The sequence below is a fragment of the Paramormyrops kingsleyae genome, chromosome 3, assembly GCF_048594095.1.
Source record: "Paramormyrops kingsleyae isolate MSU_618 chromosome 3, PKINGS_0.4, whole genome shotgun sequence".
Classification (NCBI taxonomy): domain Eukaryota; kingdom Metazoa; phylum Chordata; class Actinopteri; order Osteoglossiformes; family Mormyridae; genus Paramormyrops; species Paramormyrops kingsleyae.
This window is the reverse complement of record NC_132799.1, coordinates 22673396-22700237: the sequence shown is the minus strand read 5'-3', so window position 1 is coordinate 22700237 and position 26842 is coordinate 22673396. Positions and strand designations below refer to the sequence as shown.

The following is a 26842-nucleotide window of genomic DNA, read 5'->3' as shown; positions in this document are numbered from 1 at the left end:
ACACACAAATACTGAGCCAGTGAATCACAGGCCCAAACAGAACCTCCTTTATCGCGAAAGAGGCTCTGCTTATCGGGCCCTCGAGCATAACGACCCATCCAAAGCCAGACCAGCCCCCCACTGGCCTCGTCCAAATGACTTCAGCCTGCCGCGGTCCAGTCACTGGGTTCATCCTGGTTGCGTCGGCTTTGCAGAAAGGAACCTTTTCAGTGTTTTTCACTCTGAAGCAGTCATGACTCATTCTGGCCTTGAAAAACAGACCTTCCCTGGATTGCTTGGCCAGCACACATCCTTGCCCTCCAGGACCACACTTTAATCTATGTGAATGATGACTTAAAAAACGACCCTCCTCGCCTTGGATTGTACAACTGGTATGCATCCCCAATTCCCAGGACCATCATTTATAAACAGAGGCTCCCTGACTCGGATTTTAAGGCCTGCACACAAACCCCTCCCCCAGGACTACAATTTATAAACAGAGCCTACCTGCCTCAGACTGTAAAGCCGGCACACATCCCCAGCCCCTAAGCCCACCATTTATAAACAGGTCCTCCCTGCCTCAGACTGTAAGGCTCTGCTGAGTGCTGCCTCATCCACATCCATCTCTGTGAGTTGTAGGAATGTAGCATGTCCCGGTCAGTACTGACAGAAGTCAGGGCACCGCATTGCTCTCTCAGGGGGCCTCCCCCACTCACGAGGATGTGGAAAAACACAGAGGAGGATGGGGTTTGGAAATCTTCAAGGGAATGGCTGTAAGGGAGAGATATTTGGATGAGGCTGGCCTGTGTAGCACCAGCTCTGCTCCCACCACTGCTGTCTTTGGAAGGGGGGGAACATTCTTTGACTCACTGACCTCATTCCTAGAATTTATCTTTAATTTTACATAAAACTACACCTGCCTTAGTTAGTCATTTGTTAGTTATTGGGTGGATTGATTGCGATAAAAATGGGACAATTTATTTATATTTTACTCGCAACATGTTCGTGACTCTTATTAAATCTGGCCAGCAGATGATATTAGACAAAAGTATATTAGTTATTCATCAAATTTTCTGATGCAGAAATATGGAGACACAAGGCAAAAAAATATTAACAGATGCATTAAATGTAATTGGGGTAATGTCTCTTTTTCTGCACTTCCGCATAACTTCCAAATTAGTCCTAGTCACTGTAAGCACCAACCAATCAGCAGGCTATCACTGTAAGTGCCTCCCTAGGAGTGCATGCTAGACAAAAAGTACCTGGTCTGGAGTAGGTACTAAAAAAGGGTTCTGGAACTGCCTTTGAGGAAGTACAATTGGGCCGAGTTCCTGCAGTGTGAACACGACAAAAGTTATTTGTTCTGGAAAATGGATCTGGTTCCAGAAGAAAGTTCTAACATTTCGAAAGCACCTGTAATTACCATGTGGGGAAAAACCCAGAGATTCTATTTGGGTTTAACACTTTTCCTTCCTTTCATTTAACAAAATGTCAGCATCATGCAGCTTTATGTTTGTTATATATCACTGGAAAGTCACCCCTATGCAGATGGTGCAGTGGCTGACAATATGGTGTCACACCTCAGGCTTCTGGGTGTTGTTCCTGCCCCCCTCCAGTCAGTGATGGAAGTTTATGACAATGTCCTTCATGTGCCCTAACCTTTCACAAAACATTGTGTGTTACAGTCAAATAAAATGAACTGAATTTATGTGTCAGTATTTTCATCTGCTAATCAGGTGATTAAGGCTGGCTTCGGGTTATAAAGAGGAGGGCAGCTGCCTGCCTGCTGGCTAATTTTTTCAGAAAAAAATCATGCATCTAGCACTGCACTGGCATGTCTGAGTCACACCCTGAATTACCGCACCGGCGTGTGCAAGTCACCCCCAAAAATACTGGGATGTAATCAGGGAGTGGGAGTGGGTTGCGGGGTTGAAGCTTATCACTGCATTACAGAAAAGCCAGCAGAACATGGAGCGTCAGATTACTGCAGATCTTCCTTCCCACCGAGGGATGATTCATCTCCCAGTGAAGGAGAGCAAGGTGGTACCAGGCATGAACATTCCTGTTCGAGTTACGCAGGCATTATGTGAGCACATCAGACCTGACCTGCTGATCCTGCCTGTGTGTGTATGACGGAGCAGTGCAGGACGGGTTCTGCTGTCGCCCATTTTGAGCCCTGAGACACTGGCCGCATCCTCAGAGGCGCACCAGAGTCACAGTTCTTTAAAAAGAACCATTTCTCGACTCTTGACCATAAAAGGCACCCGTGCATTCTTGTGAAAGATCTTTTTTCATTCTGAGAGTTTTTTTTCCTCATCTGTGCGAAGTTTCAGCCTGGATATCAGAGCACTGCTAACTGTACAGTCCTCTGGGGGGAAGGTCAAGTAGAGCAAGTAAAACCAGATACATGGTATGAAAAATCTCATGCCACTGGACTTTCAACCTCTGAGCACAAAAGGATTTTCATTGCAATACTATCACGGTACAACCTGCTGTGTATTTAGCACCGTGGAACCCATTGTGCAATACTATTTATTTCTGAAGTGTTACTACAAAATTTCATACAATATTTTGCACTCTTACTGTTTATTGTCTTTCATTTAATCAGTCAGTCAATCAATCCATCCATCCATCCGTCTGCCTGCCTGTATCTCTCCGTCTGTCTGTGTCAACCTGTCTCTCTGTCGGTCTGTTTGCCTGATTACCTGCTTGTCTCTTGGTCTGTCTGTGTTCCTGTCTGTGACTCTGTCTGTTTGTCTCTGTCTCCCTGTTTGCCTGTCTGTGTGCCAGCCTGTCTCTTTGTGTCTGTCTGTCACTCTGTCTGTGTGTCTTGTCCAATTGCCTGCCTGTCTTTCTCTGTCAGCCTGTCTGTCATTCTGTGTACTTGTCTCAGTGTCTGCGTTCCTGTCACTCTCTCTGTGTGCCTGTCTTCCCGTCATTCTGATGCTCTGCTGCTCCGTGCCGCTATGGGGATTGTGGAAATATTCCTTTATTCATTAAGAATGACTGTTGCTTTAAATATAATGGCAATCTGTGAATATTGTCTGATGATAGGCAGATGTTGCATTCCCCATTTAAATGTTGGTTTAAATGTTTGCAAATAATGTCTTTAGATTCACATGAATACCTCTACCAGCCTACATCACTGTATATTCCCTGAATGCTCTTAATGTTGCTGATGATTATTTCTGCTGATTTGTGTAGTTGTCTTACTAGGTTCTCGCTTTCTTTGGTAGACATTGTGTAGCTCCTGCTCCAACCATGTTCTCACTTGCACTTAGATATTCACTGAAAGCTCAGCCTAGCTGCACTAATGCCTAGCCAACTCCTTGACTGCATGTATGTTCGTAATGTAGTTTTTTCCTCACTAATATGACACTCTGGACAAAAGTATAAATATAAATGTAAATGCAGATGAAGAGAGTCTGTCCATTAGGCTGTGGGTCTGGGGACTAAACAGAGTGGTACTGACATCAGGGGGAATCCCTAACCATAAGCCCTAAGCTTAAGAATAATCCTAACCCTAAACTCTAATCTTAGCCTTTAACACTCAGCATGGAGCACCAGCAAGTACACTCACCTAAAGGATTATTAGGAACACCTGTTCAATTTCTCATTAATGCAATTATCTAATCAACCAATCACATGGCAGTTGCTTCAATGCATTTAGGGGTGTGGTCCTGGTCAAGACAATCTCCTGAACTCCAAACTGAATGTCAGAATGGGAAAGAAAGGTGATTTAAGCAATTTTGAGCGTGGCATGGTTGTTGGTGCCAGACGGGTCGGTCTGAGTATTTCACAATCTGCTCAGTTACTGGGATTTTCACGCACAACCATTTATAGGGTTTACAAAGAATGGTGTGCAAAGGGAAAAACATCCAGTATGCGGCAGTCCTGTGGGCGAAAATGCCTTGTTGATGCTAGAGGTCAGAGGAGAATGGGCCGACTGATTCAAGCTGATAGAAGAGCAACTTTGACTGAAATAACCACTCGTCACAACCGAGGTATACAGCAAAGCATTTGTGAAGCCACAACACGCACAACCTTGAGGCGGATGGGCTACAACAGCAGAAGACCCCACTGGGTACCACTCATCTCCACTACAAATAGGAAAAAGAGGCTACAATTTGCACGAGCTCACCAAAACTGGACAGTTGAAGACTGGAAAAATGTTGCCTGGTCTGATGAGTCTCGATTTCTGTTGAGACATTCAAATGGTAGAGTCAGAATTTGGCGTAAACAGAATGAGAACATGGATCCATCATGCCTTGTTATCACTGTGCAGGCTGGTGGTGGTGGTGTAATGGTGTGGGGGATGTTTTCTTGGCACACTTTAGGCCCCTTAGTGCCAATTGGGCATCGTTTAAATGCCACGGCCTACCTGAGCATTGTTTCTGACCATGTCCATCCCTTTATGACCACCATGTACCCATCCTCTGATGGCTACTTCCAGCAGGATAATGCACCATGTCACAAAGCTCGAATCATTTCAAATTGGTTTCTTGAACATGACAATGAGTTCACTGTACTAAAATGGCCCCCACAGTCACCAGATCTCAACCCAATAGAGCATCTTTGGGATGTGGTGGAACGGGAGCTTCGTGCCCTGGATGTGCATCCCACAAATCTCCATCAACTGCAAGATGCTATCCTATCAATATGGGCCAACATTTCTAAAGAATGCTTTCAGCACCTTGTTGAATCAATGCCACGTAGAATTAAGGCAGTTCTGAAGGCGAAAGGGGGTCAAACACCGTATTAGTATGGTGTTCCTAATAATCCTTTAGGTGAGTGTATAAGTCCCCTTTCTAACCCACCTCCAGCCCCTGTTCAGATGAAACTGGAATAAATATCTTCACTGTATAGGCAGAAAATCCTACTAATCCCAAAATACTCTTATTTGACTGACACTGAAACATTCTTGGGATGCATAGCTCCTTGTCAGACACACAGAAGTGTTAGAGTGAGACTTTATACTGCAAATATTAAGGCAGGAGGCAGAATCTGTGCCTGTAGGGTGAGTTTCTCTTTCCCAGCACAATGACAGGAAACGGAAGCCGTCCCAGCTGCACCTCTCTTCGGTGAATGCTGCAGGCCCTGCCAAAGTGGAAGGGTGTGAAGGATGGTGACTACGAGGCGAACATCACCACAGTTGACCTTCTTACTAAAAAAAGGATGGTCGCTGACTCTAAGATTAGGGATAAGGATGCTCTCTAACATTAGGGTAGGGGTAAGGTTGCTCTCTGGTATTAGGGTCAAGGACTGAGGGTAAGGATGTTCACTGACGTTAAGGTGGTTCAGTGGGGAACACTGGTGCCTCAGATCTTCAGGGTTGGATCTTTGAATCCTGCTTCCACTGTTTGCATGTTTTCACCCCCCCGTCCCACCAGCTTACACCAGCAGGCTCCCCAGTACAAAGACCTAAATGGGCATCTCTAACTTGCTCTTTGTGTCTGTGCCTTATTAGTCTGCTCACTGTATTGTTTTTTTTTTTTTTTGCTTTGATGTGGAATGACTTCTCTACCTCAACCTCAAAATGAAAAACAGTGTCCCCTGGTGGAAGAACATGCTTCACAAATGAACTCCCCATAACCGAATCATGTTTACCTCCCTGTCTGTGGCTCCATCCTGTGGAAAAGACTGTAACCAGTGCAAAACAGAGCAGACTGTAACCAGAGTAGAACAGACAGTAAATGGAGCACGGCCAACTGCATCCAGCCACTGAAATGCTGAGGTTAGAGAGCACAGCAGTCTGGGCAAACATGGCAGAGCGTCTTGAAGCCCATATCCCTCTGAGGCGCACTTTCCAAGGCCTGTCATTTTCATTTACTTGTTTCCTGGTTTGTTTCCATAGCTGGGGCTAAACATTTTTTGAGGAGCCATAGAGAGCACAGCAAAAGGTACTCCTGCTCCTGACTGGAAGTGTGTGCAGTAACGTTTTACGGCTACAACGTGAGGCTGAGGTCTGCGCTTTCTCTCTGAACCAAGCTAAGGGCCACGGGGAACACGGGAAACAAGAGAGATCTTTTTTTTATTTTTCACAAACACCAGGTATAACAGACTTCGGTAGTGACAAGGCCAAAAAAACCGCTACCGAACGAACCCAATCTAAACTAATCATGCGTGAGATAAACAAAGTATAAACAAAACAACAATACTACCACCTAGCTCCCTAACCAAAACAACAATAAATCGTCACGACTCGCAAAACAAAAAGGCAGACACTCCTTACACACACCTGGTACGAACACACACGGCAAGCACACAAAACACAAGCAACGGTACCGAAGGGAGAAGGCAAAGAGAGTAGTCGAAAATAAGCGAGAGAAATAAATCTGGAAACCAATCAAACCAAAGCGACAGTACCGAGGGGCGAAGCGAGAAATCAAAATCCAAAAACCAAAACCGTCATACACTAATAATTAGTGATGTTAAGCTTGACACCGAAGCTCCGAGGCATGTGTCCAAAAAAAACGATAGTGCGTTCTGAAGCAGAACTTCGATGCTTCTTCCGTTCTACCCTAAACACGTGACCATGGTGATCCGAAGCTTCATTCTGTGCTCAATCACGTGACTGCTTCAGAAAAGTGAAAATGTGAGGCGCGAACCTCAGTGACCCCAATATACCACATACTGAAGACCCTTTGAGGTTCTGGGATATGCACCAGGCTGTGTATCCACACTTATACAAAGTTGCAGTACAGTTTTTATGCACTCCAGCGTCCTCCGTTCCATGTGAGCGGGTATTCTCCAAAGCAGGAGAAGTGGTGAATAAAAAACGTAACCAACTTAGCCCCCGCACTGTTGAACAAATACTGTTCCTGAATAAAAATCTGTAGACTAATGGCCCTCTTCCGTTACACAAGCACCCCTTCCCAGTTAAGTCAATGGTTTCCCAGTCCACAAGAAGTCACATTCAAGTTCACCAGGTCATTAATGTTCATGACGCACTACAAACCATTAGAATTTTTGCCAATTTATAAATATTCAGATTCACTGCACTCACTCAAAATTAAGTGTTATTTCCTTATTTGACCACTTGGTGTCACTAATGGTCACCATTTCGGAAGGCTTCGAGTACTGAACCATTTTTCGACACACTTGAAAAGGAAGCTTCAGTGCTTTGAAAAGCTTCGTTTTGCCATCACTACTAATAATCAAAACCGATAAGCAAACCAAATACACAAGAAATAAGCAGAGCTCCAGAGTGTTGCAAACTGCGGCCTTTTCTTCACAGGACCCGGAAATGACGAGAGACGCATCGGAGTCGTCGTGGGCGGGGTCTGGTCGAGGAGGCGGAGCCAAGATGCATGGCGGACAAGCTGCCGAGTGCCGACGACAAGGCCTGTGGGCGGAGCTGAAGACGCAGCCGGCGAATAGCGACGAGGGCGGGAAGTCCGAAGAATCTACCAGGACCTCCTGCAAACTCTTACGGCACGTAACATAATGCTGTGATCAAGTGCCCAGTGCACTCTGTAATTTGTGCCAATCAATGCCTATCACACAAATATGATTGGATGTGCCAGTGAATTTTAAACTAAGCATCTGTGGTTTGGCTTCTTGGATTGGTTGAGTATTCACTAGTTTTGTGCAAAGCATTAGCAAACCCAAAACCCGTTTATATAAGTTAATTCGAGGATTAGGGTTGGGAGATCTAATTTTTGATCAGCATAGGAACTCGCTGGTTTTAAAATGCTTAAATTTCCAACTCTGCCTCGCAACCCTTTCAGAACTTGCCATCAATGCTGTTAGATACAGCTGATTTGATTACATTTTTTAATTGTACAGAAACAGTTTGATATTGCTATTAGAAATGCATAGACGATATTTGGTATTTCTCCATAAGTTCGGTGTAGGAGCATCTGTGATTATTTCAGGGCAATCTTAGAGTGCGACCTGAGAAATTTTCCGAGAACTGGGTGATTTGATGTGGAATTACTCTAATACGTTTTTATTAAATATTATATGTTCACTGAACCTGCCCAGTAAATGGTTGTTTGGAAACCTGAACACCTTTACTGGGCTCACCTTGTCTCATGTCTTCAGCTACATCAGAAGATGAAGAGGTCTGCTCTACTCTTTTTCCCTCTTTAGCTGCTCCAGGTTAGAGACCAACTGCGCTGGATTTATTATTTAAAAACACTGTCTGTTACATTAACTACAAATAAAATGCTTACTAGCTGCACTGATTAAAATTCCGCTTTTTTATCAGGCTGTGCTTGTTATTAAAGATTATTAACTAGCTAATTGCTTATTTGCAACCTAACTTACGTTACTGCAACATATCTACACTTCGGAACGTCACCTGTTTTCCGAAAGAAACTTGTTAGCAGATGCCTTCCTTCTTTTAACTTTCTTTTCGCTATCTGCGCGCTCCTTAAATGATGGATTTAGTTTAGGTCAGTGTGTGAAATACTGGGGGGAGGTCCGACACCCCCGATTAACTCATGAGACCCCCTGAAAGCCTCAAAAGCAACATTTTAAGGGGATCTCAAGATCGGTATTGCGCAACAATAGGGAGATGGGGACCCCCCCGAAAATTGACTGGTATTTCGCAGACTGGTTTAGGTTTCATTTTGGATTCATGATTGGCCGTTTGCATATATACGGAAGGCTGATTATTCGATTTTCGCACTGGAGGATCAAACCACTTTTGCTTTTGAGGCGGGGGAGGAGGACAAGGGGGAAGCAAAGAAAGCAACAGGCAGACAAGCAGAACTTATCGTGTAAATTATTTATTCCTATAGGCCTAATAACAAGTATTAATATTAAAAACCCAAATCAAATTTTGGCGGAGGTTTTTGAAGGGGCCCCTTCCAAGCAGGACCCTGGTTAGTCAGGTCCACCATTACCCACGGTCCCAGGTCCATGCTGAATGCAATAAAGCGTTTGCTACAGGTTGTAGTGATGGGATTTATGGCTCTTTGACGGGATCCGGATCTTGGCGATCCGTTCCTTTCAAAGAGCCGTTCAAAAGAACGGCTCTTTTTAAATATTTAGTCAATTTTAAGAAGCCAGCTTGGGGGCATCTCAGTTTATCCTGGAAATAATCACTGGGAGGAATGATGAGGTGAGATTTGTAGTCAAATAATTAAAACTCAGATATCACACACCAATATCTGAGTTTGAATTATTCTGAAATATTGATTATTACCTCATTTGTCATGTGTGGACTATATTCCATATGGTTGCACAACATCCCTCTGCTTAGACAGTGACATCACTATTTTGGATTTACCTTTAGTACAAAGTGTGTGTATGTGTAAAGCTACGTTGTATGTGTAAAGCTACGTTGACTTATGTTATTCATACAATACCTACTCACAAATAAACATCAAAAACAAAGCCGGCTGCAATGAATTTCTGTGCAAAACAGCTTTTACTCCAAACACTTCCACACAATGTGGAAGTGAAGGATGCGTGCACAACTATCATCATGCTGTTAGGCAGTAGCACCCCTGCGCTGGGTGCGCCCCTCCCCCTATAACTGTTCTGTCTCGCGGAGGAGCTAATTTGTGTGCATCTGTGTGAAACACGCATAGGAAAAAAAGAACGACAGAAAGAACGGCTCCCCTCCAGCCGCGACTCGGCTCCCATCGTTCATGTTTATGAGCCGTTCAAAAGAATCGGTTCGTTCGCGAACGTCACAACTCTAACAGGTTGGTTCACCCGTAGAAGAGGATGAGGAAGGTGATGGGGCCCTCGGTGATTTTCTGCTGTTTGCTGAGTATTGTGCTCAGCCAGAAACTCTTCATCGGGTAAAAGTCCAAATTCAAACTGTTTATCGGGTTAGACTTTAAAATATGGATGGGACAGTTCTCCGAAAAAGCCGAACTGTTCGCTTATGGCGCACGTAGTCGATCGAACCACTCTTATGACGGTTCTGATTAGTAATTGTTAGTGGTGTAAAATTTCACCTATAGCAATCGGAAACTGGGGTTAATGTTAAAGATGTTTTACATCGACAAAAGTCTGGGGATTTGCAAGGTCTGTAGAACAGCTATTAAGTAGTATGACAAATTTGTCCTTTCACTTGAGACAGCACTTTTTAAAAAGTAAATTTGTACGATACTGCTTCTTGCAGTCTGCCGCTTCATTGTATCCTGTTTTCAGTGCAAATGTTGCACTTATGTTACTGTTATTATTATCATTATTAGTATTAATGTACCCCAACAGGATGCTCATTGCTCTCCCATCAGACACACACAGCTGCATTTTCTGGTTTCAGTGTTGCGGGGGGGTGCTTTGCAAAGTTCATGAATTGCAATGGAGACTTCTGTGTTTATCATTTTATTTTATTTATTTCCCCTGATTGCCAAAGTGAGGAATCTGGGTGTGTGTATGTGGGATTTCAGTTTATAGGGATAAAATGTTTTCTTTTATATATATTTCTTGGAAAAGGTAATAAACACAGTGATATGTAGTTATGAAATGATACATTTGTCCTTTTTTCTGTGCCATAAATTAAGTAACAAAAATACTTGGGATTCCACATTTATGAAAGTAGGCAATGCAACTTTTATAGAATTGGGTTATTTTAAATTATAATGGAAAATAAAGATACCAGATCGCATTGAATTGCACCAGATAGTTCTGTATTAAAATGTCGTATAGTAGCCCATTTACCTAGATCCGTTTCAGTTCGTTTTATGAGGAAGAGATGCACACCGCTTTTTACTCATTGTGATCTCTGCTTTAAACAGTTTTTCAGACCAACTAACCTGGCTGCAAAAAACCAGGTGAACTTTCTGTGGTCCCCCACGAGAGAAGTCAAAAATATGACGTGATCCACACATGTGCAAAACACGTCTCACGTGTAAAAATCGTTCTGTTTTTGTAGACATGATTTGACATAACTCAAAACATTACAATAATTAAGACCAATTAAAACTCATCCAAATGATGAAAAATGTTACCGTAAACTGTATTTTGCGACACCACGAAATAAACTAGAGTATAAAACGAAACGATAGACGTTTTTATTGAGTCATCCGATACATATCGTCATATCGCATGACCCTACCTAATAATGAGAGGTGTATTGTGACGCCCAAAAGTTAGTTATCTGTATGAATTCGGCGTATCCTTATGCTTAAATGGGTTGGACTTTGCGCATGCGCCATGTAGTTGTAATGCGATATCTTGCTGTCTGCAGTAACGCTGAATAGGCCAAAATCACCCTGGTGTGGCAGTAGATGCTGTAGCCAAAAGAGGAGAGCCGGCCGGTTAACAGAAACGGCTCACTCTGGCAGCCGCTTTTAAACAGCTGCTTCAACTGTGAGAGACTCAAAACTATACCAAAAGCACTGGGACGCTTTATAGCAATGGACCTACAGCCATAGTCCGACTGACCGTGTTGCTGTACCCCTGACCCCAGCATCCGGGAGCTTACAGAATGCATCTTTTTTTTTTTTTTTTGGTGTTACTATCACACTTAATGCACACTCCTGTCTTACTAGCTTATCTGTTACCCTTTGTTATTCAACTTGGTACTTCAAAGAAAATCAATTTAGAAAATGTATTTGAAATTGAATTTTTTTCAATACATACTGAATCAAAATAGCGTCTCTTAAACAGAGATTTTTGAACCGTTGCATCCGTAGTTTAAGCTGTTCATCTGGTTAGAGTTACAGACGAGGGATCATGAAACAGAGGTGGTGTTTTCAGTGTTGTTTTGTGTTCACTGTTCAGTGACCAGGTGTTGCGGATCACTGCTGAAAATGAGGCGCAGGCTGCATCTCTCCGCAGGCAGTGTGATGAATTACAGCAGGACATGAAGGTAGCAGCATATATGTCCTGCACTTAACCTGCATGACACCTCTGTCCTCTGAAGCAGTGCCTTTGCCATAAATGCTGCTCAGCTTTTCACTGGGGCTGAACCCTCACGGCTCTGCTTTTCACTGGGGCTGAACCCTCAAGGCTCTGCTTTTCACTGGGGCTGAACCCTCAAGGCTCTGCTTTTCACTGGGGCTGAACCCTCAAGGCTCTGCTTTTCACTGGGGCTGAACCCTCAAGGCTCTGCTTTTCACTGGGGCTGAACCCTCAAGGCTCTGCTTTTCACTGGGGCTGAACCCTCAAGGCTCTGCTTTTCACTGGGGCTGAACCCTCAAGGCTCTGCTTTTCACTGGGGCTGAACCCTCAAGGCTCTGCTTTTCACTGAGGCTGAACCCTCAAGCCAATTGTACCCTTAGCTGTAGGTAGTTGTACCTTTTAAGGACTCAGAAATGGGTTTTGATGAAGTCCAATAAGGTACAATTACAAGGGTACTGCCCCAGTGACAAGCAAAGGTACAAATTTTTACCCTTTTTTTCTGCAGAACATGTGCAGATGTATTGATGTGTAGAAATTTTTCACTTGGAGTGAAAACTTTAATGGAGTTTTATGGAATATAATAACATTAATTTATCTCACAAGTTTAATTCTGACCATCCGATCCTGCTTGCCATTGCGTGAATATGTCCCACACCTGCTACTTTTCTCCTGCTCCCGATGCAAAGCTGGAGTTCAGCCTTCTGGACCGTGTTCCTGATGCAGTTTTAAAAACACACACACACAGCTGTTATTTTCTTACCTTTGCATACCAAACAAGAAGTTTTTCAGTGCACGTAAACGTGGGTTATAATGAAGGATGGACATAATTGGTACGGTTTTAAAAACGATACGTGCCCCAATCTATTGTAAAAAAACAAAAAAAAAACAAATGCATACTTATTTTATGTGCATTTGCGCTGCTATGACTAGAAAATACCTTGCATTTTAATCTGTAAACCGCAACTGAAGTAGAGTTGGCATATAAAGATTAAAATGCATTATATTTTGTTGTCATATCAGCGCGCGGGGGATGTGGGGTGCTGTTCAATGACTCAATGTTATTGGCCATTCCAATGTATTTTTAATTAAATACTGCCGACCCATCGTGGGGCTTTGCCATGCAGGCCCCCCACAGTCTGGAGAAACCGCATATTTTTTTTTGGTTATTTTTCTATATTAAGTTCATCACTTTGCTCTGTTTCTTCACTGCTTTGTGTTTTTAATAAAGTATTAATGCACATCTCTTACATGCAGAAAATGAAGTCACTGCACATACTACACACATTTGCATTTAAATTAACATCTATCTGTGTTCACTTCAGTGTATTTTATATGGTGCCTTCAAAAGTCCTTAAAACACTGGAGAGAGTATAGAACAGCAGAGTGCTTAACAAAGAACAGCATCCTGTGTTACACAAAGAGGCTTTATGTTGCACATTATTTAGATTCTGAGCAGCAAAGCAGCGCCCTAGAGAGAGTATGGAACAGCAAAGTGCTTAAAGAACAGCATCATGTGTTACAAAGAGGCTTTATGTTGCACATTATTTAGATTCTGAGCAGCAAAGCAGTGCCCTGGAGAGAGTATAGAACAGATGCTGCAGCCTGTGGTAGCTGTGCATCAGTAAGGGCTGAGGCCTGCATCCCCTGCTGTGGGCAAAGCTAAGTCAGCCACGTCCATGTGTCATTCCAAAGGCTCGCCTGGACGAGGAGATGGAAGCAGTGGCTCAATCCTCTGAGAGAGAGCATGAAACAGGCGCCTTTGATTATGGCTCCTACCACACGCTAGAGCAGGTAAGATATGCGATGCTTTCTTCTTCAGGGTGGTCACAGTGTTCACCCATTCACATTTATTCATTTCATTGACATCTTTACCTAAAGCCGTTTACAGATCAGTGCCGACAGAAGCTGCATTAAACTGACTGAGAGCATCAACACAAGCACACAGTTGTCGTTACTGAACATGACTGTACTGCACTGTGCATATGTGTCTGTGGGGCACTAAAAAGTCTTAATATCTCCAATTCAAATTGAAAGTCTTACAAAGTCTTAAATTTAAGTTTACTAAGTCTTAATTTTTTTTAGATCAGTTTCAGGCATCCGCTGGAGGGTCTTGAAACACATCCTCTGCGGATAAGGGGGACTGCTATATAGTCTGATGTTGAGTAATATTTCATTTAAGTTTAAATGTTGTTTATATGATTAATCTGCACAATTGGGTCTGGCAGAAAAACTGCAAATGAGACACTAATTTTGTCAAACTGGTCTGAGCCTGGAAATGCACTCGCGCCACCATCTTGGTCTGTGCAATGAGGGCATGACAGCGGGTTCATTTCCTCTGTACTGTAGTGTTTCCACTGCATTTCTTGGCCTGAAAGTCCACCTTGGAATTCTTCATCTATTTCTATCCATGTCTGACAGATTTATGACTGGATGGACAGTCTGGTGGCTGAGAATCCCGAGCTGCTCTCCAAAATGACCATTGGCGAGTCGTACGAGAAGCGTCCCATCCATGAAAGCTGACTGGATCATTCTCTTTTGAATTGCAGCATCTTCTAGCCAAACGGGCAGTGGATGCCCTTTTACGGGACCAAGTACAACTATGGAAGCATGATCTCCACGATATGTATGGCTGAAGTATCTCTATCCTCTTACATAAATGGGATGTAGAAGGGTTTAGACTGTGATAATAATTTGACATAATGGAGAACTCAAAAAGAGCTTTCATGGTTTGCATTCAGTTTCATGCCAATGTTCAGGAAATATTTGCCAGCAGGTATTTAAGCTTTATGGTAAACATGGCATTTACTACAACCAACCTGGTACAGATCCAGCCAGCGGCACGATGGCAGACTGGGGCTACCTGAACGGCCTGAAGTACTCCTACACCTTTGAGCTGCGTGACACTGGTCATTATGGTTTCCTCCTGCCAGCCAGTCAGATCATCCCCACTGCACAGGAAACCTGGCTGGCCTTGCTCACCATCATGGAGCATGTGCGAGATCACCCCTATTAAGAGAAACGCTAAACTTCTTATTGCTGAAGTAAAGCAACTTCATCACAAAATACACTTGAAAAGTTGCTTTATTTGCCATTTGTACACATATGAGTACAGACTCATTCCCATGCGCTGGTTACCACATATCCGGTGTCTCCTTCTTAAGACATACCCATTTATAGAGGTGAGAGTGAAGCTTGGGGTCTGAGCACAGGGTCAGCTGTCCATACAGCAGCCCAGGAGCATTTTTCAGGGGGTTAAGGCCCCAAGATGTTGCTACTTTGCCAAGCAAAGGATTTAAACTGGCACCCTTCAGACCATGGGCACATAACCCACAGAGACACATAGCCCTCCCAGAATTGAGGCACTGTTGATCACTGTGATAAAACCATACACACAGATGAATGTTGTTAGTCCACCTGCTTCCTATCACGGTGTAATAGCAGTTGTAAGGTTCTTCTATATTTTACATTGTTTATGTGTTTTTGGGAAATACAGACGCTCCTCTACTTATGAACTTTCAACTTACGATCTTTCATACATACGAACAAAGAGGACTGTAAGTCCAAATTGTGTTCCTTGGGCTCCCATTTCCTGTCCGCAACATAACATTTGTTTTCTATGCACCAATCCCGCCTAGTACAGCTTCTGGCCGCTACTCCCGCCGCGCAGCAGCGTAGCGTGCGGACTCCCAGCATCCTAGTTCTTTGTACTTGTGTAAACCCTTAAAATGTTGTATAACGATTTACGAACATTTCAAGTTACGAACGGCTGTTCGGAACATATCTCGTTCGTAAGTAGAGGAGCGTCTGTATAGGTCTTGAAATTCCTGGCAAGATCCACACATCAATATGTCGGATTTAGTTTCTCACAAATACACATGCAGATTCAAATAAGCACACAGGGTAAGACACAGGGAACAATACAGTACAGACAGGATAAGTGGTTAGAAGATTTATTATTATTATTAATAATAATAATACACAGATTAATAGCTACATAGAGTGATACCTGGATAGCTGTTAACCACCTTTGGAACCTTAGAATAACCAGCTGTGTGGATAGAGATGTTTCCTCCACTGATCTACACAAAGTTCACATGTTCACAAAGCTTTTAAGAGAATTTTTTTCTAAAAATAAAGATTTCCATATAATAATTTTGCAATGTCACATGGTGGTGTGACTGACTCAGACAGTGTGTTGCTGTGTTGCTTGCATATTTCCAGCAACCCCCCATCCTTGACTTTCATAATGGGATCACCCAATTTCCTCAGTTTGAAACCAGAATTGATTATGAATCAATTAAACAATCAAGATTCTTGTATCATTAAACAACTAATAATGCGTACCATCAGATTACATTAACCTAACATAACTGATAAATTATAGGGCTGTTCTTAACAAACAAAAATAAACATAGACATATATACCCTTCGCCATTTATGTACATTACGCACCAACCAGCAAATAGGTGGGATCAATGAGCCTTAAACCATAACAGCCAGTCAAAAATTGACTTATATTTTGTTTATTATTGACTGGATTCATCTGACTTTCGGAAGCTGCTCCATACGCCTTCAGGAATCCTACACACCCAGACCTGTGTATTGCAAGGTCTCTGTCTGCTCTGTTGTGTCCCTGCTTGTTGTGTTCCGGTCTCCTTTTGTCTCTCAGTTACTCACAAATGTCCCTTGTTTAGTCCTCGTCTCCCTCGTATATAAGGGCCCATTTATGTTAGGTTTGGTCATTGTCTGTGTCAGGTAGGGCTCCTGCTGCCTTGTTGCCCTCCACCTTAGTCCTGGTCTTAGGTTAACCCTTGACCTCCATGCTTTGGATCCATTGTGGCCTCATGTGTTTCCGGTGTTCTTTGTATTGCTGTTCACAAATAAACTTTCCTAGTGTACCCATAGGCTGCCCTTGGATTGTCCCTCCTACCTGTCAGGACAAAACGTTAACATGTCTTAAAAAAAATTCAAAACACTTTCAATAAACAAGGCCCAACAGACTTTACAATCGTACGATCGCATAATGTCTATTAATGCATGCTGCTTACTAAAGTTCTGTGAATGTATTATGAAGGTGTACTTAATGAAAACAGTAAAAAATCTTTATCCTTTCATATATTTCTTATATATGTAAAGAACTTAAAATTATAGAAAAAAATAGTTTTATTCACGCTGCATGGAAAATTAGCCTGAAATAGCAGGTGTGAATCTGATGTTGCAACCTTAAAACCTTGTAGGGACTGATGTGGGAACTGCAGCAGCTGGCGTGTGTTTGGCAAGGACAGATAGGGATGAGGTGGCAGGGTAATGCCAAGGACACGCATGCTTATAAACATTCCTGAGAGCCGGACGGAGCCCAGCACCCATCATGAGACTGTTTCTGCTAACCAGCCTGTTCGTGGCCATTTTTGGCCTAAAGACTTTTGATGGGTAAGTGATCAAACGATTCCTTTATTACTGCTCATAATTAATGGGAACCATCTGACTAAAGTGCAAATAACTGTGAATTACTTTTTAACAAGTTGCCTTGAATGTACTGAGAAGCAACCCAGTAAACATAGAGAAGTCAACTTTATTATCATTGTGCACATGCACAATGAGATGAGGTAGTCGGCTCTCAGTCTATGCATCACACAAATAACACTAATAAAATATATGGTGGAATGGAATAAATACCATTTTAAAATACTTAAGAGCAAAGGTCATACATACACACACACATTTTTTTTCTTTCATAACCCAGTGCTTTTTCTCCAGTGATCAGGTACTGAGAATACTGGCCAAGGATGAGGTGCAGATCTCGCTGCTGCAGGACTTGACTCAGATGGAGGATCTGGAGGTGCGGCAGAACTCACATGGCAGCATATATCTCCCTAACTCATACTCCAGATTTACATTCCCCTCAACACACCAGTTAAGAAACAACAGCATTTAAAAATACTGCTGTGGTTAAGAAAGGTGGCTGTGCAGTGCTTTGTTGAAATACATTTATTAAATTAAACATACTTATACTACATTGTGGACAAGAAGCAGATCATGAAAAAACACCACAGCATTAACGTCATAACTGCTCCAGCAGACCGCTTGTGCAGTGCAGTACAGTACTGCAGTGTAAATAGCTAATCTGCAGACCGCTAGTGTAGTACAGTGATGCAGTGTAAATAGCTAATCATGGAAAGCAAATGAGTTTAAAACAGCCTTTTTACTTCTAGTTGGATGTTTGGAGAGAAGCGAGCCAGCCTGCCCTCCCTGTGGATATTCATGTTCCTTTCCACAGCATTCCGATGGTCAAGGCCTTCCTGGAATTCCATAACATCCAATATTCCATCATGATCAAGGACCTACAGGTACAGGAAAGATGCTAACACAGCAGCTTTGGAAAAGGAGGAGAAATGAAACATGGAAGTTCTTTTCCCTGCATACATTGTAATGACAAAATTACTTAAAACTTTTGTTGTGAAGGTTATCCTGGATGAAGAACAACGTGAGATGCAAAGCCCTCATTTCACAGAGCCGAGAAGCACAGACAATTATGACTATGCCATGTACCACACCCTAAGTGAGGTCAGAGACCCAAAGCCCTGTGTGAACTGGCCATTTGATCCAATAGCAGGAGAGATCAATCCTCCTTTAATATACTTTTCTCATGTGTTCAGATCTATGCTTTCATGGACATGCTGGTGGCTGAAAATCCCACATTGGTGAGCAAGCTGCAGATCGGAAACAGCTATGAGAATCGTCCGCTGTATGTGCTGAAGGTACATCATCATCCGGGAGGGAGTGGAGCTTAAATGTGTATCTGCAGTCAGTGAGATGAGCCAAAGCTTAGCGTAATGAACTCACCTTTGCATCCAGTCACATCTTACTGGTAATTTGTGAAATCTCCACTCTCACCTGTAGTTTAGCACCGGTGGATCAAATCGCCCTGGCATCTGGATCGACACCGGTATCCATTCCAGGGAATGGGTCACCCAGGCCAGCGGAACCTGGTTCGCTAAGAAGGTGAGCATCCCCTCAGTACTGATCTCACTCAGTCACAGCCAGTTGTTATATCACTGCATGGCCTCTTTCTCAGATAGTTACGCAATACTCATTTTCGATATTTTGAAGATGATAGTGGCATAGTACATAAACATGTACACATCTGTCCTGAAGTAGAGCGGCAGGCTCTAGGCATTGCCTCTGCATCCCTGTATCATAATCTAATTAGAAGATGACTTTTGTGACTTAAAATGATTGACTGTCAGTACAACATATAAGTATTAAGAACCACTTTAGAGATCTGAGGGAGAAGTTCTTGAAAATATTACACCTGAACACGAGCCCTGGCCCCATAGATGAAAAGCCCAATGCTTTACATATTCAGCTATAGCTATCGAAGACATTACAAGGAACCACATGCAAGTTACTACAAGTAGCTACAAAAATAACATAGTTCAATAAATGCTGTTGTTCTATGAACAGATTGTGAGTGACTATGGGCATGACGCCACCCTCACTGCAATCCTCAATGAGATGGACATCTTCTTGGAGATCGTCACCAACCCCGACGGCTTCTACTACACCCACACCACTGTAGGTCCACCAAAGGGGTGCCCACTAACACAATCACTTAGCTGTGGCGAAGAATTTTGGTTTTACATGTAATATGCAATGTGTGTTTATAGAACCGTATGTGGCGCAAGACCAGAAAGCCCAGCCCTGGATCTACTTGTGTTGGGGTCGACCCCAACAGAAACTGGGATGCTGGATTTGGAGGTATGCAGTATATTCCAATAATGGTGTACTACAGCAAATCTGCAAATGAGAGGCTAAACACATTCTGGTTCTGTGTTCCCCTGCACAGGTGCCGGTGCAAGTGCTAACCCATGCTCCGAAACGTACCACGGACCCAAGGCCAACTCAGAGCCTGAGGTCAAGCATATTGTAGACTTTGTGAACTCACACCAGAATCTGAAAGCCTTTGTGTCCATCCACAGCTACTCACAGATGCTGATGTATCCCTATGGATACACCCGGACCCCAGTGCCTGACCAGCTTGAGCTGGTGAGTCAGCCAGAGTTTATCCTCAACACTAACTCTAACCTGTAATGTTAGTAGGTCTGCATGGTGCTTACAATGCTTATTTTACTTATAGTAACTCTTAGGTATGAATTGGGTAATGACTTTTCAGAAACACTCTGATGTGGTTTTAAGTTCTCTCTTGGTTTACACATATATTTAAAGGACATTTAAAGTTTTCCTGAAACATGTTTCTTTATAGCATGAACTCGCAAAGAAAGCCATTACTAAGCTGGCATCTCTCTACGGAACGTCATACAGATACGGGAGCATCATCAACACCATCTGTAAGTAACCTTTTTCATGTTGGTTCTCTTACACTTTTGCCAAATGCTGGCAGCTGTTCTTCATCTGTTCAATGTCTCTCTCAGACCAAGCCAGCGGTGGCACCATTGACTGGACCTACAAGCAGGGCATCAAGTACTCGTACACCTTCGAGCTGCGTGACACTGGGCGTTATGGCTTCCTTCTGCCAGCCAATCAGATCATTCCGACAGCAGAGGAGACCTGGATAGCTCTGATGGTCATTATGCAGCAAGCCAAGGACAACATGTACTGAACTGTAACCCCATCACACCAGCATCTGCTCAATGGGCATTGATGCGTAGTCATACTACATTCCTAAATGAACAAATCCACCTTTGCAAGAATGACAAATAAAAACACCACATTTGATTACAATATACAGAAGGTGCTGTCCTTTCCTTTAAACCATTAAAAATGCATTTTATTTAAGCACAATCTTGGGAGCAGAACTTTTCTGTAAAAACATGTTTTTAAAGGTAAGTTTGCTTCTTTTGAAGCAGGCAGACCATTGTTTCACACAGCAAAATAGAGCTATAATTTTAACCTTCTTGTGGACAAAGAAAAGTTACATTGTGATTTAATGCCATAATCATTAATAAATGCCAGAAGTGTAAACAGTCTGTATGCTGAGAATTATTATTATTTTAACCAAAGGTTAAGGACTAATCCAATCAAGCAAAACACTAAGAACAAATATTCAGTAAAGAGAATCATTAAATAGCTACATGTAAACCAGTTACAAATATAAATGCAGGTTTGTAAGGCTAAAGGACCAATGTTTTATTAGATAACGTATCAACATTGTTGTAATATGTTTACACCTTTGCTAGTCTGATGCATGGTATAAACACAAACCTGTTATATATGATCAACAAAAACAGACACTTCAGCAAATGTCAAGCATGATCAAACTGAAGGGATAAAGCAAACCTGAAAAACAGAAAAGCACAGATGAGGTGTGAAAACAAAACCTGTAAGTCAGTACAGAACTGAATAGTTCCTGGGAAAGGACGGCTTTGTTTGGGAACGTTATTTCCAGGGCCTGCTGCTCTGTGACCTGGCGCTTTCTGAACCCGCCACTGAGGGAGTTTTCCGGAATCTTGCGCTAGAAGTTTGGGACTCAGCACGGGAGACAGACATTCGACTGAGCCGACCTGGAAGACATGTGTGTGTGAATGGGCAGACGCACAGAAACACAGACACACAACTGCTCTACCAAAGACATAAAAGGGCCTTGGGTGAAAATTAAGTGGAGTAGAGGGGTCACAGCCCTGTTACCAAGATAAATCATATGAGCTGTGCAGCCCGACACCGTTTCATGGGTCTCAAAGGCACAGCTACAACTAATGTCTTCACAGATGGTATGTTTAGCTGATTCCCAGGCTACTCACTGCTGTTGTCTGTCGATATCAGCATCTCCTCCAGGTGGATCTGGATTTTGCTCAGATCTTCATGGGTAAAACGCCATTTTTTCTCTGCGGGGTGGGACGCCTTCTCCACAGGCTGGGAGCTACAGTGCCGTGGCCGTCCAGCATTTGAGGGAGAGAGCAGGCAACGGGCCGGGATGGTGCCTGTGGTCATGCCTTCCGGAAACTTCTGAGCGAGCACCTTCAGCCCTACAAGCCAAAGGCAGACTGCTGAACCTGCAGTGTCAGTGCTGCCTTTGTTGTGTCCGACTGGGAGAAAGCATCTGAATAACCTTCAGCAATAACTGACCCATGCCAGGCATGAGGGTCAAAGAGAGCTCACCTCCAGAGAGCATGAAGAGGTTCTCGAAGCCTCGTTCGCACATAGTAGTCGCAGCCTGGGAGGCGATTCTCTCATCCTCATCGTACAGAATAATAATCTTACCAGGAGCGTTTTTCTGCAGTGCTCAGTTAAGGCTTAATACTATTCGTGGGTAAATAATCGTAATTGATACTTAACTGATCCCAGCAGGGAAACACTCTGTACGTCTCCCCCAACTTACTCTCTGCAGCAAGCTGTCTGCAAAGATCAGCCACTTGTTGTGGCATTCAGGGAGCTGGGTGTTAAGGGTTCTTGCTCAAGGACAGGCAGACATGGCGAGGCCGGGTTCGAACCGGTGGCCACGTGCTGTGTGTAATCACAGGCACAGAGGCTTAACCCACTGAGCCACACGCTGCTCCCAAATATCACACGTGGTAAAGTCATCACATGGGAACGAGACCATTTCAGACAATTTAAACAGAAAACACACTTAACAAGACACAAACTGCTGCAGATGCTTAGGGATCATGCACACGTGTGGATACGTAGTCCAGCACCTCTTTGGTGTAGGGGTTCATGGTCCGCGACAGAGTGGCCACGGGGTAGCTGTGAGCTGCCGAATGGGAGAGGCACACGTGTGAGAATGGCATCGCAGGCCGGGACCATGGCCCCCGCTGGGCCGAACAACCTGCAGCTCACCGCTGATCACGTGGCACTGGTCGTACTCATCCCTGTCGCGCACGTCCAGCAGCAAGTAGGGACAGTCTGGGTAGGGTGACTCCCAATTCTGGGGGCCGCACACTGCCGTAAGTTTCACACATCTCTCTCCATCCAGGTCCAGTTCACCCACGCCGCTGATGACGCTGTAAATGAAAACGCATCTCTCAGTGAGCCAATCCAGGGTCATCCCCGGGTGAAAAAGAGCAAATAAGTCACAGGTCCGCTGAGGAGGCTATGGTTACAGCCAAACACAGGGACGGGGCTGCGCCAGGGAGAGCTCAATGAATGCAGAGTCATTATGCAGCCACAAAGCAAGGGCTGCTGGGAAAACTGTGTGGGCATGTGCAGACAGACACGGAGGGATCAGGTTACGGGTCACAGAAGAGGCAGCGAGCGGCTTACTGATGCTACCTTTGTAGCGTGGACCGAGGGGAGAGTCCCACATCCACATTAACACTGTTATCGTCAAACTGCACAGGCGTCGTCGGCAGACAGCTGTAAGGGTCCTCGGAAAGATGATCCTCGGGAAGATGGTCCCCGTGTGCTTCGGGCGATACAGTGGGGATGTCTGCAGATGGAGGCAGGGCTTACGCTGCTGCATTACTCTAATAGGACTCTACAACTGGAGCACTGCAACCTTAAGGCATGTTAATGAACTTCTGCTTCTACGGGCATACACTGAGCAACACTGCTAACAAATATACATAATTAGTTTATAAATAGTAGTGAAAATAGTACCATTTAGATTCTGTGTTTCTCCATTAATCAGGACATCATCTGACACTGAGGCAACCTGAATGACCTGGAGAAGAACAAAAAAATACACATAAAAAACAGGTGTCTGAAAACCAGAAAGCTGCAGGTACATCAAGTCAGGGTGTCTGCTCACCAGCTGAGCAAAGGTGGAAACCTTGAGTCTTCTAAAGAGCTCACCTCTTCTATATCTGTAATCTAGAAGCCAAACAAAACAATCTGCATTTAGTAAGACTTAACAGAACAATTGAAAAGTACCTTAATACTCTAAACTCTTTTCCAAAGATATTTCAACAGAAGATCTCACCTGGACCCTGGCACTCATCACTTGCACCATCACCTACATCTTCCCACTCGTTAATGAGATTCATCCCGGTGCAGATTTTTATACTGCGTATGAAGGACGTGCAAGAAACGTCCCCATCTGCACGCTCGCCGAGGCCACCTCCACAACGGAACCGCTCTCATGAACCACCTGTCCCACCCGACTGCCTGCTGAAGACACCCCTAACTCTCTTTTAATGCCCACAGTCTGAATGTTACAGAAACAAAACACCCAGCTTCATGTGATCCAGTATGTCCCATTTCCAAGGCTGACAGGAAATTGAGTATAAGTAACAAAGCAACCGCTGTTCCCCATGAAGGAATCAGTGTTTGCTATCCCTGAGAAATCAGAACAACCCATAACAGACAAAGTGTTTGAACAAAGAGCTCCCTCACAGAGCCAGATAATTTGGCCAAGAGACCATCAGCAGAAACCTCCTCCATTGAGCTTTAGACGAGCACTGTGACAATGACCCTCACAGCGCTTGGTACCCAAAACCTGCCTGTCAAACATGAAAAGGTGTCCATCTGCAATGCAAATTAAATGCCGCATTGAAGGAGGTGTGATTACACGTCCCAAGCGAGGTTTCACACAAGAAGATCAGCTTACTCCGTTTCATCTCCTCCAGCCTGTCCAGGTACTTTGTCAGGCTGCAGCCTGAGAAATGAAGAGATGGATTAAAAGACAGATACATCTCCCATACACTACTAGACAAACAGGCACAGATGTAATCAGCCCCCATTCTGAAAGGATTTCCAATCAAAGAGTACTTTGTGCTCTCCTGTCCCTAAGACATCTGAAAGTTCACCGTGTAGACATTAGAACAGAGAATAAAAATACCTGTGTCGAGCCTTGATTTCACATGCTGATATCTGGGGTTCTGTGGGATTCTCCTCTTTAGGTACTGAAACGTTAAAAAAAACACTTATTCTACCATTTCGTACCTCAAGTGTTACGATAACTTGCCCTGTGTTTCTTTCGAATGCTCTTCAACCGCTTTAATTTACTTTATCCACATCTTCGCACTGTACAACACCCTCCCGACAGCGACTGCTTATTTCTCCGCGTTATCTGTCATTAAAAAATAATATTTTATATTTTCACAACTGTGCAACGAGCAGAGCCGGTAGCCGCCTGCAATTTCACACCAAAGAGATTAGATTTGTAGTTAACCAGCTGTTCAACAGCATTGCTTTTTACGCGACAAAAACAATTAAATGATCATGTCCCCAAATTACCGCTAACAGCCCAAATTATCGTCGCAAATGTTGTTTACCTCTGCATTCCCAATGCTTCTTTTAGCTGACATATTTTTCAAACGGGAATACTCAACTTCCACATCCAACAAAACCTTCAATTATTGGCCAGAATCATGCTGCCGTCCAATCATAGCGGGCGTAGTTCGAAGGCCGTCTTACTTCTATCAACCGTTTAGTTTAGTTGCTTAGCAATAGCAGATACAAAGCCGCCCCCCGCACCGCTGCGAGGCTGCGCACTGTCATTGAGTATTTGCATTTATATTTTCATTTACATTTTATTTAGCGCACGCTTTTGTCCAAAGCGACGAGCAGGTAAGGCAAATAGAAATAACAGACATTCTGTGTTATTTTCAGTGACATTCAACTGCGTGCAAGCAGCTTGGAGTGGCATTGTATCCCTACCTACATGAATAAAGTATGATATACATATGGGCTGGGCGTACATTGGGGGGTTGTTCAACCCAAATTTACACCATTAGATAGATAGTTTGATACAGCTTTGATACAATGCCTTCTGTGGCAAACTAGAAGCATATTTGCTTCTGTCCATCTGTTGCCATGTATTTTCTTGCTTGGAAAAATATGTGACAATAAAACTTGAAACATTTTAATTTAGTACCTCGGCACATTTGAGTAGCATGGCTTGCATACAGTGGTGCCTGTGCACACGTGTTATTCTGCAGAGATGGGTGACAGCAAGCAGATAGCTCTGCACCATCACAACGTGAGCGTTATTTGTCTTCTATGGATAAACTTGTAACACGTGTTTATAACAGAAAACAGAACAAGGCAGATACTGTACTGAGGTCAAACTAAATGAGGCGAAAATTCACATTAAATTTGCTATGGATATGACTCAATATAATCCACAGTTTGTCAGAGTATTGTATGCGGTATTATTTATAGAGTGTGTGGATTTACACGGAATCCAACGGAGTATTTGATTACTTGCCATAAAAAACAGATTCTTCTTTCTCTTTCTGTATCTTAATAATAAGAAGACTTTGGTAATATATGGTTTTTAAAATTAGGAAAGAGTGTCTGTCTATGACAAATTAATCTATATGGAGAATGAGGCCAGACTTCCATGCTTGTGAAATAAAGGACAAAGGCGGTAGCTTGTTTGGCCTGTAGGGGGCAGCAGACAGCTCACCATTCGCCATTAACCCCTGGGTGCCCTAACAGGTGGCTGCCCTGCATGGACAGCTTACACTGCAAAGAGCAAGTTGAAGGAGGCATAAAGACAATTTCCCCACTGGGATCAATAAAGTGTCAATTATTATTACAACATCATTAAGAGAGAGTAAGACAAAAACAGGGAAAAGGACAAATAAAGAAATTAAATAAAGCCAGAGGAGAGGAACCAAAAACTCCCAAGTAGGGAGAAAAAAAAATCCTCTGGGGGTCCAAGGTCAACTGGCTGCAACCATACTGTGATTAAGGTCAAGCCAAAGTCCATGAGTGAGTCAGATCTCCAGTCCGGCCTGTGTAGGGTGGCAGATTGAAGGCTGTGTCCACAATGTTACATTTTGCAAGTCCCATGCACGATGTCAGCTCTCCATGGGACTGAACCGGAACTCTAGCTCAGATGGTGTCCACCCCAGGCACCGTCCGGACACAGTGATAAGGTATTACTGCACATATGGGATGGGTGGCATTTGGTGTATTTTATACTGAGCAATCTGTGACTGAATATGCTCTTCTCTCCAGTCACCACACTGAAGCAGTTGAGCGGCACTGGCCATAATTTGGCTGAACAGTGTTCTCCTCTCCACCTCAGTGTCCATAGCATCCAGCCACCACACTGTGAAGCGGGTGAACATCATTGTCTTTGATCTGGCTGGACAGTCTCTCCTCTTTGACAGTGTCCACATTGTCCAACTCCTCCACTAGCAGCTGC

At 43.6% G+C, this 26842-nt stretch overlaps 2 protein-coding genes across 6 annotated transcripts; one reads left to right on the top strand and one right to left on the bottom strand.

The window, feature by feature from the left end:
* The first annotated feature begins 8145 nt into the window (after positions 1-8145).
* LOC111836010 (carboxypeptidase A1) lies at positions 8146-20772 on the top strand. 3 transcript variants are annotated; one of them, XM_072709874.1, is made up of 16 exons: positions 8146-8877; positions 9639-9737; positions 11671-11758; positions 13483-13581; positions 14209-14413; positions 17028-17220; positions 17548-17629; positions 18003-18137; positions 18253-18354; positions 18447-18548; positions 18691-18792; positions 19255-19365; positions 19458-19548; positions 19637-19836; positions 20054-20138; positions 20223-20772. In XM_072709874.1, exons 6-16 carry the CDS (start codon positions 17159-17161, stop codon positions 20408-20410), a joined length of 1260 nt encoding a protein of 419 aa, XP_072565975.1. In that variant the 5' UTR covers positions 8146-8877; positions 9639-9737; positions 11671-11758; positions 13483-13581; positions 14209-14413; positions 17028-17158; the 3' UTR covers positions 20411-20772. The 3 variants fall into 3 exon arrangements, with proteins under 3 accessions (XP_072565975.1, XP_072565976.1, XP_023652662.2); XM_072709875.1 differs by lacking the exons at positions 11671-11758; positions 13483-13581 and having other exon boundaries at positions 14337-14413; XM_023796894.2 differs by lacking the exons at positions 9639-9737; positions 11671-11758; positions 13483-13581 and having other exon boundaries at positions 14337-14413.
* Positions 20336-25095, bottom strand: cep41 (centrosomal protein 41). 3 transcript variants are annotated; one of them, XM_023796898.2, is made up of 12 exons: positions 24960-24978; positions 24524-24587; positions 24293-24340; positions 24186-24210; positions 23495-23556; positions 23344-23407; positions 23017-23173; positions 22585-22748; positions 22431-22498; positions 21907-22021; positions 21549-21773; positions 20336-21311 (listed from the first exon to the last, which is right to left on the bottom strand). In XM_023796898.2, exons 4-12 carry the CDS (start codon positions 24208-24210, stop codon positions 21187-21189), a joined length of 1005 nt encoding a protein of 334 aa, XP_023652666.1. In that variant the 5' UTR covers positions 24293-24340; positions 24524-24587; positions 24960-24978; the 3' UTR covers positions 20336-21186. The 3 variants fall into 3 exon arrangements, with proteins under 3 accessions (XP_023652666.1, XP_023652663.1, XP_023652664.1); XM_023796895.2 differs by lacking the exon at positions 24186-24210 and having other exon boundaries at positions 24960-25095; XM_023796896.2 differs by lacking the exons at positions 24186-24210; positions 24293-24340; positions 24524-24587; positions 24960-24978 and adding an exon at positions 23666-24179.
* Positions 25096-26842: the final 1747 nt, after the last annotated feature.

What these genes read in the sequence shown, in the direction of transcription:
- LOC111836010 (XM_023796894.2), top strand. Translation starts at nt 17,159, where the DNA reads ATGAGACTGTTTCTGCTAACCAGCCTGTTCGTGGCCATTTTTGGCCTA. An exon ending in GGCCTAAAGACTTTTGATGG is followed by an intron (nt 17,221 to 17,547) that starts GTAAGTGATCAA and finishes CTTTTTCTCCAG; the next exon opens with TGATCAGGTACTGAGAATAC. An exon ending in CTCAGATGGAGGATCTGGAG is followed by an intron (nt 17,630 to 18,002) that starts GTGCGGCAGAAC and finishes TTTTACTTCTAG; the next exon opens with TTGGATGTTTGGAGAGAAGC.
- cep41 (XM_023796895.2), bottom strand. Translation starts at nt 24,992, where the DNA reads ATGTCAGCTAAAAGAAGCATTGGGAATGCAGAG. An exon ending in CCTCTTCATGCTCTCTGGAG is followed by an intron (nt 21,774 to 21,906) that starts GTGAGCTCTCTT and finishes TTTGGCTTGTAG; the next exon opens with GGCTGAAGGTGCTCGCTCAG. An exon ending in GATATCGACAGACAACAGCA is followed by an intron (nt 21,312 to 21,548) that starts GTGAGTAGCCTG and finishes CATGTCTTCCAG; the next exon opens with GTCGGCTCAGTCGAATGTCT.